General features: G+C 41.9%; 1 protein-coding gene across 1 annotated transcript in view; it reads left to right on the top strand.

The window, feature by feature from the left end:
• Positions 1-12,528, top strand: part of SORCS3 (sortilin related VPS10 domain containing receptor 3) — a 261,645-nt gene that overhangs the window by 206,973 nt on the left and 42,144 nt on the right. The window contains 5 exon segments of the mRNA XM_030951534.1: positions 567-713; positions 1,160-1,262; positions 3,594-3,670; positions 3,771-3,862; positions 6,880-6,987. Coding sequence (XP_030807394.1) covers positions 567-713; positions 1,160-1,262; positions 3,594-3,670; positions 3,771-3,862; positions 6,880-6,987 — 527 coding nt within the window.

The raw sequence follows: 12,528 nt of genomic DNA on the forward strand, positions 1-12,528 counted from the left end.
CAAAAATCAAAACCTTTGAAACAACTGGCTTGATTTGTCAGAATTTGGATGTGGAAGGAAAGCGAAGAAATCAAGTTTGCAAAACATCAGTGTCACAGCATGTTCAGGATTCCCATCTTTTGTAATGATTTTTTTTTTCTGGTACACAAAAGGATCCCACACTGCTTCTGATGTGATCTTCTGTGTCCCCTGTTTTGGCAGTCTGTGGAGGCAGTGGGACAGATCCCATCCTCAAGCTCACAGAGCTCATGTGTGACCTGGTGCATGCTGCACCTTCAAGCTCATCATCAGCTTATCTGCAAGAACTCAATGAAATCCAAAAGTGGGCTGTTTCCTAGGGACTTGCTCTGTGACCATCCTTGTCTTTTTCTTCCAAAGAGAGAAACCACACAAGACCTTTCAGCTCTGCAAGATATTCCTTTAGTGCCATTTGATGTTCTAAGACTTGACTGAGATGCCTTCCTTGCTTTTACAGAGGCTTTCCACTCCTGAGAGTGCTCAGATGGACATTGCTTTTGGCCTGTTCTTCCGATGTATTTTTTTTCATCTCTCTCCCTTTTTCCTAGGTAGCAGGGATCAAAGGCATATTCCTGGCTAACAGGAAGGTGGATGACCAGATCAAGACTTTCATTACCTACAACAAAGGCAGAGACTGGCGTTTGCTACAGGCACCGGACACTGATCTAAGAGGGGATCCTGTACTTTGCCAGCTGGTGAGTGGCAGATCTTTTCCAAGGCACAACTGGCTCTTTCAGAGCTGCTTATTGAAGTCACTAGGTTAACAAAACTCCCCATGTTTTCTCTCTTGACTTTCTGTGTGTTAAATGAATTCAGTAAGTTTCTTTATCTATAGCTTCATAGGTTTTAAGGGCAAATTCTGACCATCTTTCTTGATGTATTTAATAGCATTCAAATCAGAATAAGAAAATTTCTGGGGAAAAGTTCTCCAGATCAGATTGTTGTTAAAACAAGGGCAGACATGCTTGTTTGTAGTGCAGAGTTCCTGCTTATCCATCAAAGGAACATATAACCTATGTGTGCTAAGAGCAAAAGGGTCATTTTCAGAAGGATCAGAGCATCTGTGTGCAGTCACCAAGAGTTCCTCATTTAATTTGATGAATGTTAAAGCTTCTGCCTTTTGTTTGTTTTCTGTCAACAGCCCTTTTGCTCGCTGCACTTGCGCCTGCAGCTCTCAGAGAATCCATACACTTCAGGGAGTATTTCCAGCAAAGAGACAGCTCCTGGGCTGCTGGTGGCCACAGGTAAGAACATCAGTGCTTCTCACTGCTCACCCATACCTCCCTGAGAGCCTGAGAATATATGAGGTATTCCCCATTGGTGTAAAGCCTTTCAGCTCTGTTTCAGCAAGTGCTGATCTAATTCACATTAACTCCCATTTGCTTTGGGCTAGGAGAAGTCACATGGCCACAAGTTCAAAAAAGATTTCAGGTATTTGTTGCTCTACAGTGACCCATTTGCAGATCTAAGCCCACACTTTTAGGGTACCATTACCCAGTGGCATTACTAAGTCCTCTCATGCTGTTACAAACACTGGACATGTCTGCCTGTTTGCTGCAGGGGCCATGAAGGAGATTAGTACCCAAGGGCTACACTCAAAAGTCCCACCTTTTGAGTAGCAAGCACAGAGTTGTCACAAAGCCTGTCAGGTGAAGCCTGGGCTTCCTGGGTGCCTGTCTTGTGCATAGCACCTACTTTTAACTCTGCACTGCTGCAAGACTAGCAGCATTAATCAACACTGCATGGGCCATTGGTGTTGTGGGCTGTTCTGCAAAATAGTGCATTGGCAGGTTGTGTTGTTTAAATGACAGCCTGCTACAATACTTCATGGTGGCAGTGGCAGAGCCACTGTAATTAATCCACAGGATGGATGGGGCTACCAACCACCCTCAGCTCTGTGGGAGCTGCTGGCTAACAAAGTGGTTCCAGGATGGCTGGTGCTATTGAAAGCTGGCCTCTGAGCCATGGAGGCAGTTCCTGTCTTTTGAAATGGAGCCTCTTAACTACACTCAAATATGTTGTCTGGATAGCTTAACTGTTCTTTCTAAGGCTCAGTTTATCTCCTTGGTCCTGTTCAGCATAGCAGTGGCCTGCAAGTGTGGGCAGTTAGCATATTGTCTGCATGAATTTACACTACCTCCTCCAACCATTTTCATTCTCATGTCCTTCTGTGCTTCAGTGTGTTTGCCAGACTAAGGCAGAACCTGAGACGGGTTCCCTTCATGACATTTATATCTCAACAAGGGAAATGCCATGTGATTTCCAGTTCACTGATCCAGGCCAAATGAAGTGAGATAATTTGGTTCAAACCTCCAGATATCCCCATGCATAGCCAAGTGGAGTCATCACTCCTGGCAGGTTGCACATGCTAGATGGATGCTTAGGAACAAGCCCTACTCATGATGCTGTAATTACAAAAGCTTTTTTTTTTTTAACCTTTTAGGAAGCAAATAGAGGCATCAGGGCTGTGAGATTCTAGGCATTGATCTAAATTGTTAGTAAATTAGGTTCTTTTCAAACTGCCAGTGCATGGGATGAATGCTTTCCCAGTCTAACAATTAACCTTTAAAAGGCAGAATATAATTTCTGCCTTACTGCTTTGTAGATGAAAAAACCTTACCTGTTGGGAATATACACATCTGTTTCCACTAACCAGTTTCTCAACAGCAGGAGCATCTCACCATGTTGCTGAATGTATTCAAGGATAAGCTTTGCAATTTTTCCTCACAAGTGTTTGCTGCTCAAACACTTCATTTACAGTGAGGCATTTCCAGCAATGATTGGAAACTTGGACACTTGGTACAGGACAGAGGTTAGATTCCTGCAAATGGAAGAGTTATGTTTTATTATCTAATTGTACAGCTGCTAAATCCTCTTGACTTTTTTGGGAGTTACATTTTGTGAGGTTCAAATGCAGCAGCTGAAACTAGAGGAAGAGAGTGAAGGAAATAATGGAACAGCTTTGCACAGAAAGACAGAATGAAGTGATAACAACCAAATTATTGCCTTTTTACTTCCTTTCCTTGCCTCCATTTGTAAATCTACATTTGAAAATTTGGAGTTTTCATTTTGATGTTTAAAATATAATGATACAAAACTTACACTGTTACCTTTAAATTAGTGTCTAATTCTTGAGGACTTCCACTCATGATAAGATACTGGGCTAAGAAGATCTTTGAACTGAAACAGTAGATTTATCCTCTTGAACATGGATGTACCTACAGACTGTCCTTCTATATGGTTGCCCACATCAGGTTTTCCTTATAGCCTCATCTAAAACAGTTGGTGACTCTTGCTGGTGTCAGGGAAGAAAATTAGGTAGATGGACAGTATGACATTCCCTATATCCTGAGCACTGATGAAAACACCCTTCTTGAGTTGTGCTGCCTCCCAGAGCCAGAACTTTTTTGAAATAGCATTGACACAATAATGTGGTTAGTTGAATTCTGTGATGGTAACAGGGGAGTGTCAGCCTATTTTAATTTCTAATTTTCCAGCATTAAATGTCAGAAATTTAATTAACATTTTCATTAGTGTGTTCATCCACAGAAGAATGTCTGACACTTGTGTTGCAGGCAATATTGGCTCTGAACTTTCCTACACAGAGGTTGGCGTGTTCATCTCTTCTGATGGTGGCAATTCCTGGAGACAGGTATGTTTTGCACGGCCAAGGAAAGCACAGAGCCTTTGTTATTCTTCTGACTCTTCACTTCCCAGGGGAGTGGAGCACTCATGCAGTATTTTGTTTGCAGATCTTTGAGGAGGAGTACAACGTTTGGTTTCTGGACTGGGGAGGGGCACTAGTGGCCATGAAACACACGTCAGTGCCCATCCGGCACATGTGGTAAGGAAACTTGGTACTTTGAGAGGCTGTCGTGTCTATAAAATGAGCAGGTGAAGTCATTCTTATCTATGTTTTACCACCATTTTGGTTTTATTGATGAATATTATGATTATTGCACCATTTTATAAATATACTGGCTCCATACGTAATCACCTGCATGTATGGATTACTCTTTGCACGGGTAATGTACTATGAGCGTCAAGGTGGGGTTTCTTTCCTACAGACACACATACACTAAGTCATCCTTTGGGCTTCAGGTATTTCTGAAAGGATGTGTCTCTTGTTTCTACATTTTGTTTGCAGAATTTAACATTAATCTGGTAAGACAGATAAAGGGAGGGAGAGGAGAGGGCAGTAGGTGTAGATAAGGACAACAGAGATATGTTGCTAACCCCTCTAGTATTTGACTATCAATTTCCAGAGATACTGTGGTGGCAACTGATTAGAGTTGGAGGTGAAATAGGGCAAAATGATTTCTCAGTTGAAGACACTGTTTTGCTATAAATGGGTTATAACAGCCTAAGCACTAAAGATACCACTCAAAATTATCCTCTTCTTAGCTCTTGCCCCTCTGACTCCTGCACTGGTTACACATTCTGAAATTCATAACTAATACTGTTTACAGAAAATGGCTGTGTTAGTACCACCTTCAATCTTGGGTCTTGATTGAAAGAGAGGCATATCTAATGGACTGATGCACACAGCTTCTAATGTTGTTTAGAAGTGAATTAGTTAGAAATAGATTTCAGAGACAAGATGTGTTCCTGTGTACAATACTGGGTTGTCTCTCAGCTTGATGGTGCTAAGCACATGTCTATTACTTTGCATGCAGAACAGGAAATGTGGTCTTCAGTCAAATAGAGAAAGCAATGGTGTTTGGCAGCAGTGATGAGGTGTTAAGGGCTCCTCTACCTGAGTCATTATTGTACAAAATCCTCCAGTGAAATTGCAATCATTCCAACTATGGACACCTCAAGACAGGTTGACTTCACCCATTTATAAGCTCATGTTCTGGAGATGTACTTTGAAGACATTAACAGCTATTTTTTCAATATAAAAAGCTCCTGGAGTTAATGTTTCTGACCTGACAGATAACTCTGGGATGAATGCAACATAGATTTCTTTAAAAGTTTGAATATATTGCATTTGAGCCCATTTCTTTGCCACCTGAAGCAAAGAAATTACTGCTTTATTCACAGTGTGATAGTGGACTGTTAACCACAGGATGTATTGGCTCCATAACTGGACACAGAGAGGAGAGCAGTAACAGGGCAGACTCCAAAGGCTGAGCTGCAGACTCCAGTCTGTGCTGTGAATGTGTTGGGGTGTGACTGGAAGCCTCTGATGGGTAACTCTGTTGTCATGGCTATAACTAAAGTGCTCTCAGGAAAGAGGATGTCAGGACCATGTCCCAGTTTTCAGACCAAACCAAGGATGAGTCAAGGAAGGAGAAATTTGTGTTAGTCCAGGGTGGATGTCACTGGCAGTAGGTGCATCAGACTGCAGCAAGTTGAGTTCTGGAAGAGTGAAAGGTGAGCCCCTTATGGAAAAAGCTACAAGTCACATGTTAAGCATTAGTTACTGCATTATTCAAGCCAGGTGCAACTGTTTTAATTGTGTCTTTAATTTTGAAGGCTCTTCAGGCATAAAAAGCACGTTACTACAAGTGCCTGTACTTACATATTGGGAAAGATTTGGTCACAGGTTGACTTTTCATAGGAACTGACAGCTCAGTTCGCCTTTGTTTGCAGAGGCTCATTTCAGATGCTCTCCTTTCACAATAAGTCTCCTGAAATGGTGTGTGCAGTTCTGAGTGCCCCACCCACTCTATTAAATGAGTAGTGATTTAGATTTGTTATCAATAAGCTCCAACAGGTTTCCTTCAAAACTGTACCCTTAGGGGCTTTGGAATTTGCTTCATATTGCTTCAGTAGGCACCTGTTTTATGGGCAGGAGTGGAATAGATTAAAGGGTACATGTAAATCCATTAGTTCTCAGGCTGAGACATTGTACAATAAGTTTCATGCTGGAGAAAAGAGGGGAGGATAATTGAAAAGCTGAGAGAACTTTAGCTAAGCTAATGAAGCATGCTGTTCCCCAGAAGTTGAAATGCTATTTGGAGAGATAAGCATGCAAGCAGAACGCATACAAATGCACAGGTGTGTGGGAAGATACATACATTTAAATAAATAGATTTAGGGCAGATAATCTTTCTGTGTTCTGTTGTGCTCCCAGAGTTCTGTCTTAGGTGTAAAGTTAACTTCCCATTCTTGCACAGGTGCATTCTGAGACAGGTGAAGGTGTCTTGTTAAGCGACATGAGGGACAGAGAGTTAGGGAATGGTGACTGCCAGTCTTGGCTTTCCACACCAGAGATCTGAGGTTGGTGTAACCCATGGTCTATAATACACACTACAGTGGCCTCCTGGTCCTTTGGTGGTGTGTCAGATATCCCCTGCTTGGAGCAGGGGGGATTCAGTGTTCATCAAGAGCCTCCCAGACAGATTCAGGTGCTCAGATCCCTGTGTGTGCACACACATTCAACACTCCTCACTCCCACAAATAAGCTAAATTTGCCTTTAAGTACTCATAGGGCTAGAGAGATTGTAGCTAATGCCATATGGCATTGATACAGGGATGGGTCAAAATGTCCTGTGGTGGTGAAAGCAATTTTCATGCATTCAGTCCAGGGTTGCTTATGCTCTGAGTAGTGCTTCATGCCAGGTGCTATTCCAGACCCAGAAACAGGTCTTGGCAAAGCCTCTTGATCCCTTGAGGTCTGATGTACAGCTGCATAAAGTATATACATGCACTTATTGCCAGTGTTTATGCTTTCTAAAGCTTTGATCTTTCAAAGTACATCAGGAACATGAATTTAGTGGGCTGGGAAATGGCAAAGATTGGAGCTTGTCTGTAAATCCGGCTGCTGGAGCTTGCAGACCTTAGCCAACATTTAATTGCTGCATTTGCTCTAGAGTAAGTTTTTATGCGTATAAATGTTGTCTGCTTCTATCCCAGGGTGAGTTTTGATGAGGGAAGATCCTGGACTAAATACAGTTTCACATCAACACCACTTTTTGTGGATGGATCCCTTGTAGACCCTGGCATAGAGACCCAGATAATGACGTAAGTATGGCAGCTCCAATTTGAAATTGTGATGGCACAAGGGGTGCATGGAGATCCCCAAGTTCATGGTAACCTCATGATGTGCAGTGCAGCATTGTGCAGCTGCACATGCAGTGTTCCATGAAGGCATGGTGCTGTTTTGTGGGTTTTGCTGGTGGCCACAGGCCTGGCTGGCAGTTTTTGCATCATGTGGCAAATGGATGATTGAGCCAAGCCCTTTCCAGCAGTGATAGGGACTATAGCAAGGAGAGATTGTCCCAAGCTGTAGCCTGGGAGTTCACATAGAGCAGTAGATTGATCTGCTTCTCTGGAGAGTGGTGTAGCCTTGGTCAGGTTGCATCTAGTGACAACCAGGGATCCTTTCTCATAATTACTGCTGAGGTTGCATTCCTTGGATCTGAAGGCCCAGGGACTGCAGTGCTCTTCAGAAGTCAGAGATCTGTATGGCTGTACCTCTTGCCAGTTCTGTGCTTGCTCCAGTTGTGCAACATGACTGTCTTTTGAGATTGCTAGTGGGTATGAACATCCCCCAACCTTGTTGCTTACATTGTGGGCCATACATCCAGTTTTAGCTCAAGATAAAAGTGTTCTCATTGTGCATATGCAGAGCTGAGCTCAGAATAACCTTCCTGTTCTGGGGTGTAGAATGGCTCACGTGTCCCATGGAAGGAAGAGCCTGGGATGGCACTGATGATGCTGGGACCTTCCTCCTCCCAGGAGTGCTGTAGCACTGGGTAGGGCTGGTGGAACCAGTGGAGTGATGTTGGCCCAAGAACAGACCAGGATTTGAGTTTAACAACCAGAAAAGGGAAGTTTTTAGGTTCAAAGGCATTTTTAAGTAGTCATCTGACCTCTTGCACAGAGCAGATCAGAGCGCTGTGCTCTGGGGCTCTGAACAAAGCAAGGACAAGATGCACTGCCTTCATTGGTTTCAGAAATGCCTTTCTTACCTATGTGTCTTTGAACTGGCTGAAACAGCTTTCTGAAAAACATCAGAAAGCAAGGTAGCTAAGATGCCTTAGACTGAGGCATGCCTGTGAAGCATACCTACCCTGGCATGAAGAGGTGCCTTTGGTTAATCACATCAGATCACACTGTTGCACCGTTCCAGTTCAGGGGCAGGACCTTGATTATAAATTTCATCTTGCAGTCAGTCTGCTTTTCTGCATCTGCACTTGAAGTTCCTGCACATTTTCAGTGCTTGCAAAAGAAAAGAGATTCAGGTCAAGTTTATTTTCTTCTAGGCTTCAGTCCATCTGCATACTTATATGGCATAAATGTGTGGGCAGAGCTCATTGCTGGTGTCACAGGTAGTGAGAAACTGAGTGCCATCAGTTTCTGAGGAAGTTGGAACAGGGTAATAGCTGTGGATCTTAGACATTTCTGCTACTGATTTGAATGTATTCCAACTGTGTTGCATGATTTGTGTTGTTATGGCTTTCAAAACCAGTTCTACATCAGCTCTACACAAACAGAAGTGACCATGTGCCTATACTTGAAGCTGAGCTCAGCTGCAAGAGAGGAGCTGGGGGAAAATCATATTTTACTCTTCTAACAAATGGTCATTTGAACTGGCTTCTGTGCCATCTATGCCATGGCAGAAGAAATGTTTGGTGCTGTAGCCTTGGAGGGCTCAGGAAAGCGTGGCTGACTCCTGTAGAGCACATCCATTTCCCCTGTGATAAACTGTCTTAGGAAGGACAGGCTAAGTAATTATGGTTATGCTTTACACAGCAGCACTCCTCTGCTTTATTCCCAAACAGTGCTGGAGCACAACAAGGCAGTCTCTGTGTCTGTCACAGGCAGCTACTGAGATTTTATCAGAGTAGAGGTGGTGTCAGTTCTGGTGGCACTGCTCACTTTTCCTTTATTCCAAAACAAAGCCTTGGCTTTGACTTTTTTTTTTTTTTTTTTTTTTTCAAAAAAGCAAGGTCCTTGTTTTGTAGAAGAATATATCTATGCATCTCTTGCCTCACTATCTGCAAACATTGCCCTCTTTTTGCAAAGAGCAAAACCGAACAGCATATGATATACCTGTGAGCCTTTTCAGGAGATTGCTGTGAGCATCCTGTTGGGAAAACACATATGCCAGTTCCCAGCTAAAGATTAGAACCTGCAATTCTCTTCACTCTGAGCATTTTTTCTGCAAATGCAATGACAATGTGCAACTTTCTGTGTTGTTTAATATGGTGTTTTTCTGTGAAATTCTTCATGGAATGTGTGTCACTTTCCAGCTGCACACACATGGAGACACAGGCACGCACGTGTGCAGAGAGATAGAGCTGAACTCACATAAATCTGCACATCAGCCCCTTCATTGAAATCAGTGGAGCTAATCAGTTGCAACTAGCTGTGGATTTAGGCCATTTGCTTTATAAATCAACGCAGTTTTCTTTTGAGATGAAAAATGCATTATAAATCTAAGGTTATTGTTATTTATAGCTCTGTAGTCTTCTGGTGGAGAGTGTAGGAAGTGAGTTATCTTCCTGAATATTGTGTACTAAGTTTGTTGAGAACTTTTTCCTTTGAAATTTTTGCAGGCATATTACCATTATTATTGCCATTGCTATTGTTATTGTTATTATCTTTATTATTACTGTCATCATTAGCAGTTTTAAAAACCATTCTTAATAGTCTGTAAAAGCCATACAAAGAAATTTCACATGACACTTGCAATGAATGTTCTGGGAAATTTCTATCCACAGCGTGAAAGGAACCGAGGAGGAAAAAGTGCATTTAAAAAGCTGTATGCAAACCATTTCTATACAAACCACTTAGGTGCTTCTCCCAATGAGAATTTTAGTGAACTTATCTATAGGGGCAGTGTAGGGTGATGCTGAGCTTGTGTAAGCTTTGGCTGAGAAGAAATCAATGTATTTCTATTGCTACTTGCCACCCCTGAACAAAGATTACACATGGTGGTTTGGAGGTGCATGGAATTCGTGTTTGTGGGTAGAAAACCCAAAGGTTACAAGAAGCTGATGAGAGGAGCACAACAGTCTGAGATTTGCATCCCAAACTGATCATAGGGTCTCAGACTTGAAGCAGCAGTGAGGCAGAGAGACCAAGGCTGTGGTCATATTTGTGTGCGGCCAAACTGGGTAGGTTACTGGCTTTTGAAAGTTTGTCTCTCATGCCTGAAATTGCAGAATACTACATCTAGTGGTCTCAGCTGATTCCTGTTAGAAAAAAATTCTTCCATAGATTAGCATCAAAGTGTTCTGTGTTTACCCATTTAAAAATATAATATTCTGAGGGGAACGTGTATACATAGTCATTATACTCCAACTATTATTAAAATATTGCATTATTAACAATATTTTCATAATACTATTTTATTAAAATCAATATATCAGTAGAATGACTTTCCCAACCTTCATTTTGTGCCACATGCTGTGAGAGGCTCTCTGGGCTGCTGAAAGGAGCAACACTTTTAGCACACAATTTTGTACCACTTCATAGCTATTAAGTGAGCTTTTTCCATATCTGTCTTTATTGTATTAGTATCCTAGGCTTTTTGAATCCTCTGTGCTTTGTGCTGTCTATGCTTGTCCTAAACAGTCCTAAAAACCTTGTCAGTATGGTAACATTAGTAATTTGCTTTATGAAGGGGTTTTATACAATTCTGAATATCTAAGAGTACTGTGAATTGGGAGCTGCTTTTAGTGGGGTGTTGGACAGGATGTCTTGCAGAGGTCTGTTCCAACCTAAATGATTCTATGATTTTGTAATTTTTTATGGCTATAATGCTGCAAGAATTAATTATTTGTTTACAAGCTGTGGGGCTCAATTAGAACATGGTTTTGTGATGCACAGGGAAAAATTGTGAGACTGTGTGAGCTGGTCTGCCTTGAACTGCTGCCTAACCAGAGTAAATCTATTGTCCTTCCTCCAGTCCTGGCTGATCATCTTCTGCAGTTCCTTTTGTTGTTGCTTTGACACTTCTCTCATCTGAAAAGAGAGTCAGTTCAGCTCCTTTAGTGTAGATCTTTGTACCAAAGAACATTGTGGTGCTTGGTGCAGGTGTGGGGAAAAGGCTGCAGAACACACAGGGTCCTCTAGGAGAATAAATGCATAAGGGTGGTGGCTTAGACATGTTCTCAGATGAATGCCTAGAATGCACTACCCTTTTTGAAATCTGCAGGTTCCTAAGTTCTGTGCTGTACCCCTCACTGTTAACTAGTGTATCTTTTAATGATGTCATGTTCTGATGATCATGATCATGACATCCAGATCTAGCATTTCTGGATTGACAGTCCATAGGCACAGAGTGTTACTTGGCTCAGGCTGTCCACACTGTATTCCCCTTCTAGTCAGTTGTGGTGTATCCAAACTACTTTGTACCATTCACATCAGAGACAAGATGTTGTCATGGGTCCAGAGAAGGGCTTTATGCTGTTCCAGCTCTGACTCATAATTATTACCCCTGCCACGTCATCTCCTGTGCTAAGCATCTCTCCAAACCTATTTTAAGAGGAACAACCTTTTTGCTTCACAGCCCTGCATCATTTTAGTAGACTCATTATGTGTGTATGTGTGGAGATACTCATTTCCAGATGGGGATCATTAAGTTTCTCTGTACTGACAAATAAATATTTATGTAGACACGCCCACGTGTGTATATAAATTTCTGTGTAGTTCTATGCATGTGAACTTAATGATCTCTATATATGTGTGTATGCATAATTGAGCATTAATATTTGCAGTGAGCTGAAAGTTGGTCTGTCAACACTGCTGTGACTGCTGCCCTTGGCTATGTGTGTTAGGAAATGTTCCTGGTTGTAAATGAATAGGGTACAAGTCCTGGCCCTTTCCAACACCTACTTGTTTATGTGGCCATGCAGCTTTACCAGAGATGAAATGGGAATAATTCTTTCTTTCCAGGAGACCCATAAAATTACTGGCAATCCATCACTGGGTGGCAGAAGAGTGAGGAAGAATGAATTAGTAATTGAGAGATGTTGGAAATGTTGAGATGGGTGCCAGGGGAGTTTTGAGGTGAGAAAAAAAATATTACGAGCACAGGCCACACTGTGTCAAACCAGAAGTCCCTCCATTTCAGTTCTATGTTCCAAATGTGGCAAGTACAGGATGCTAAAACTGAATGTATTATACTAAATTATACTAAAATATGATTATCTTATATACTTCTCACATTTATAGAGATTAACAAATAAAGAACCTTCTTGGCCAAACATGGTATTCTTTGTATTTCTAAGATATTAATGAATTTTCTTATTTTTGAGAGTTTTCCTTCTAAATACTTGGAAAAGGTTTTTAGCAGTTACCTTATCCTGTAGCCAGGAGTTCCATGAGTTACTCTTATTCTGAAGAACTGACTGTGGGAGACATCAGCAAAGCAGATACAGGTATGAAGGCAATGTGGACAGATTCTGATTTACAATCAGCAGAGATTCAGCAAACTGGGGATGAGAAAAGGACAACAGCTCCCAGGCCCAAGCTCCCACTGAGTTCAAAGCTACATGGGAGCCAGGAGTAATTTTCCTGTCTTTTTCTGATAAGGTGATTATCATCTTTTCT

This window comes from Camarhynchus parvulus, chromosome 6 (genome assembly GCF_901933205.1).
Source record: "Camarhynchus parvulus chromosome 6, STF_HiC, whole genome shotgun sequence".
NCBI lineage: Eukaryota > Metazoa > Chordata > Aves > Passeriformes > Thraupidae > Camarhynchus > Camarhynchus parvulus.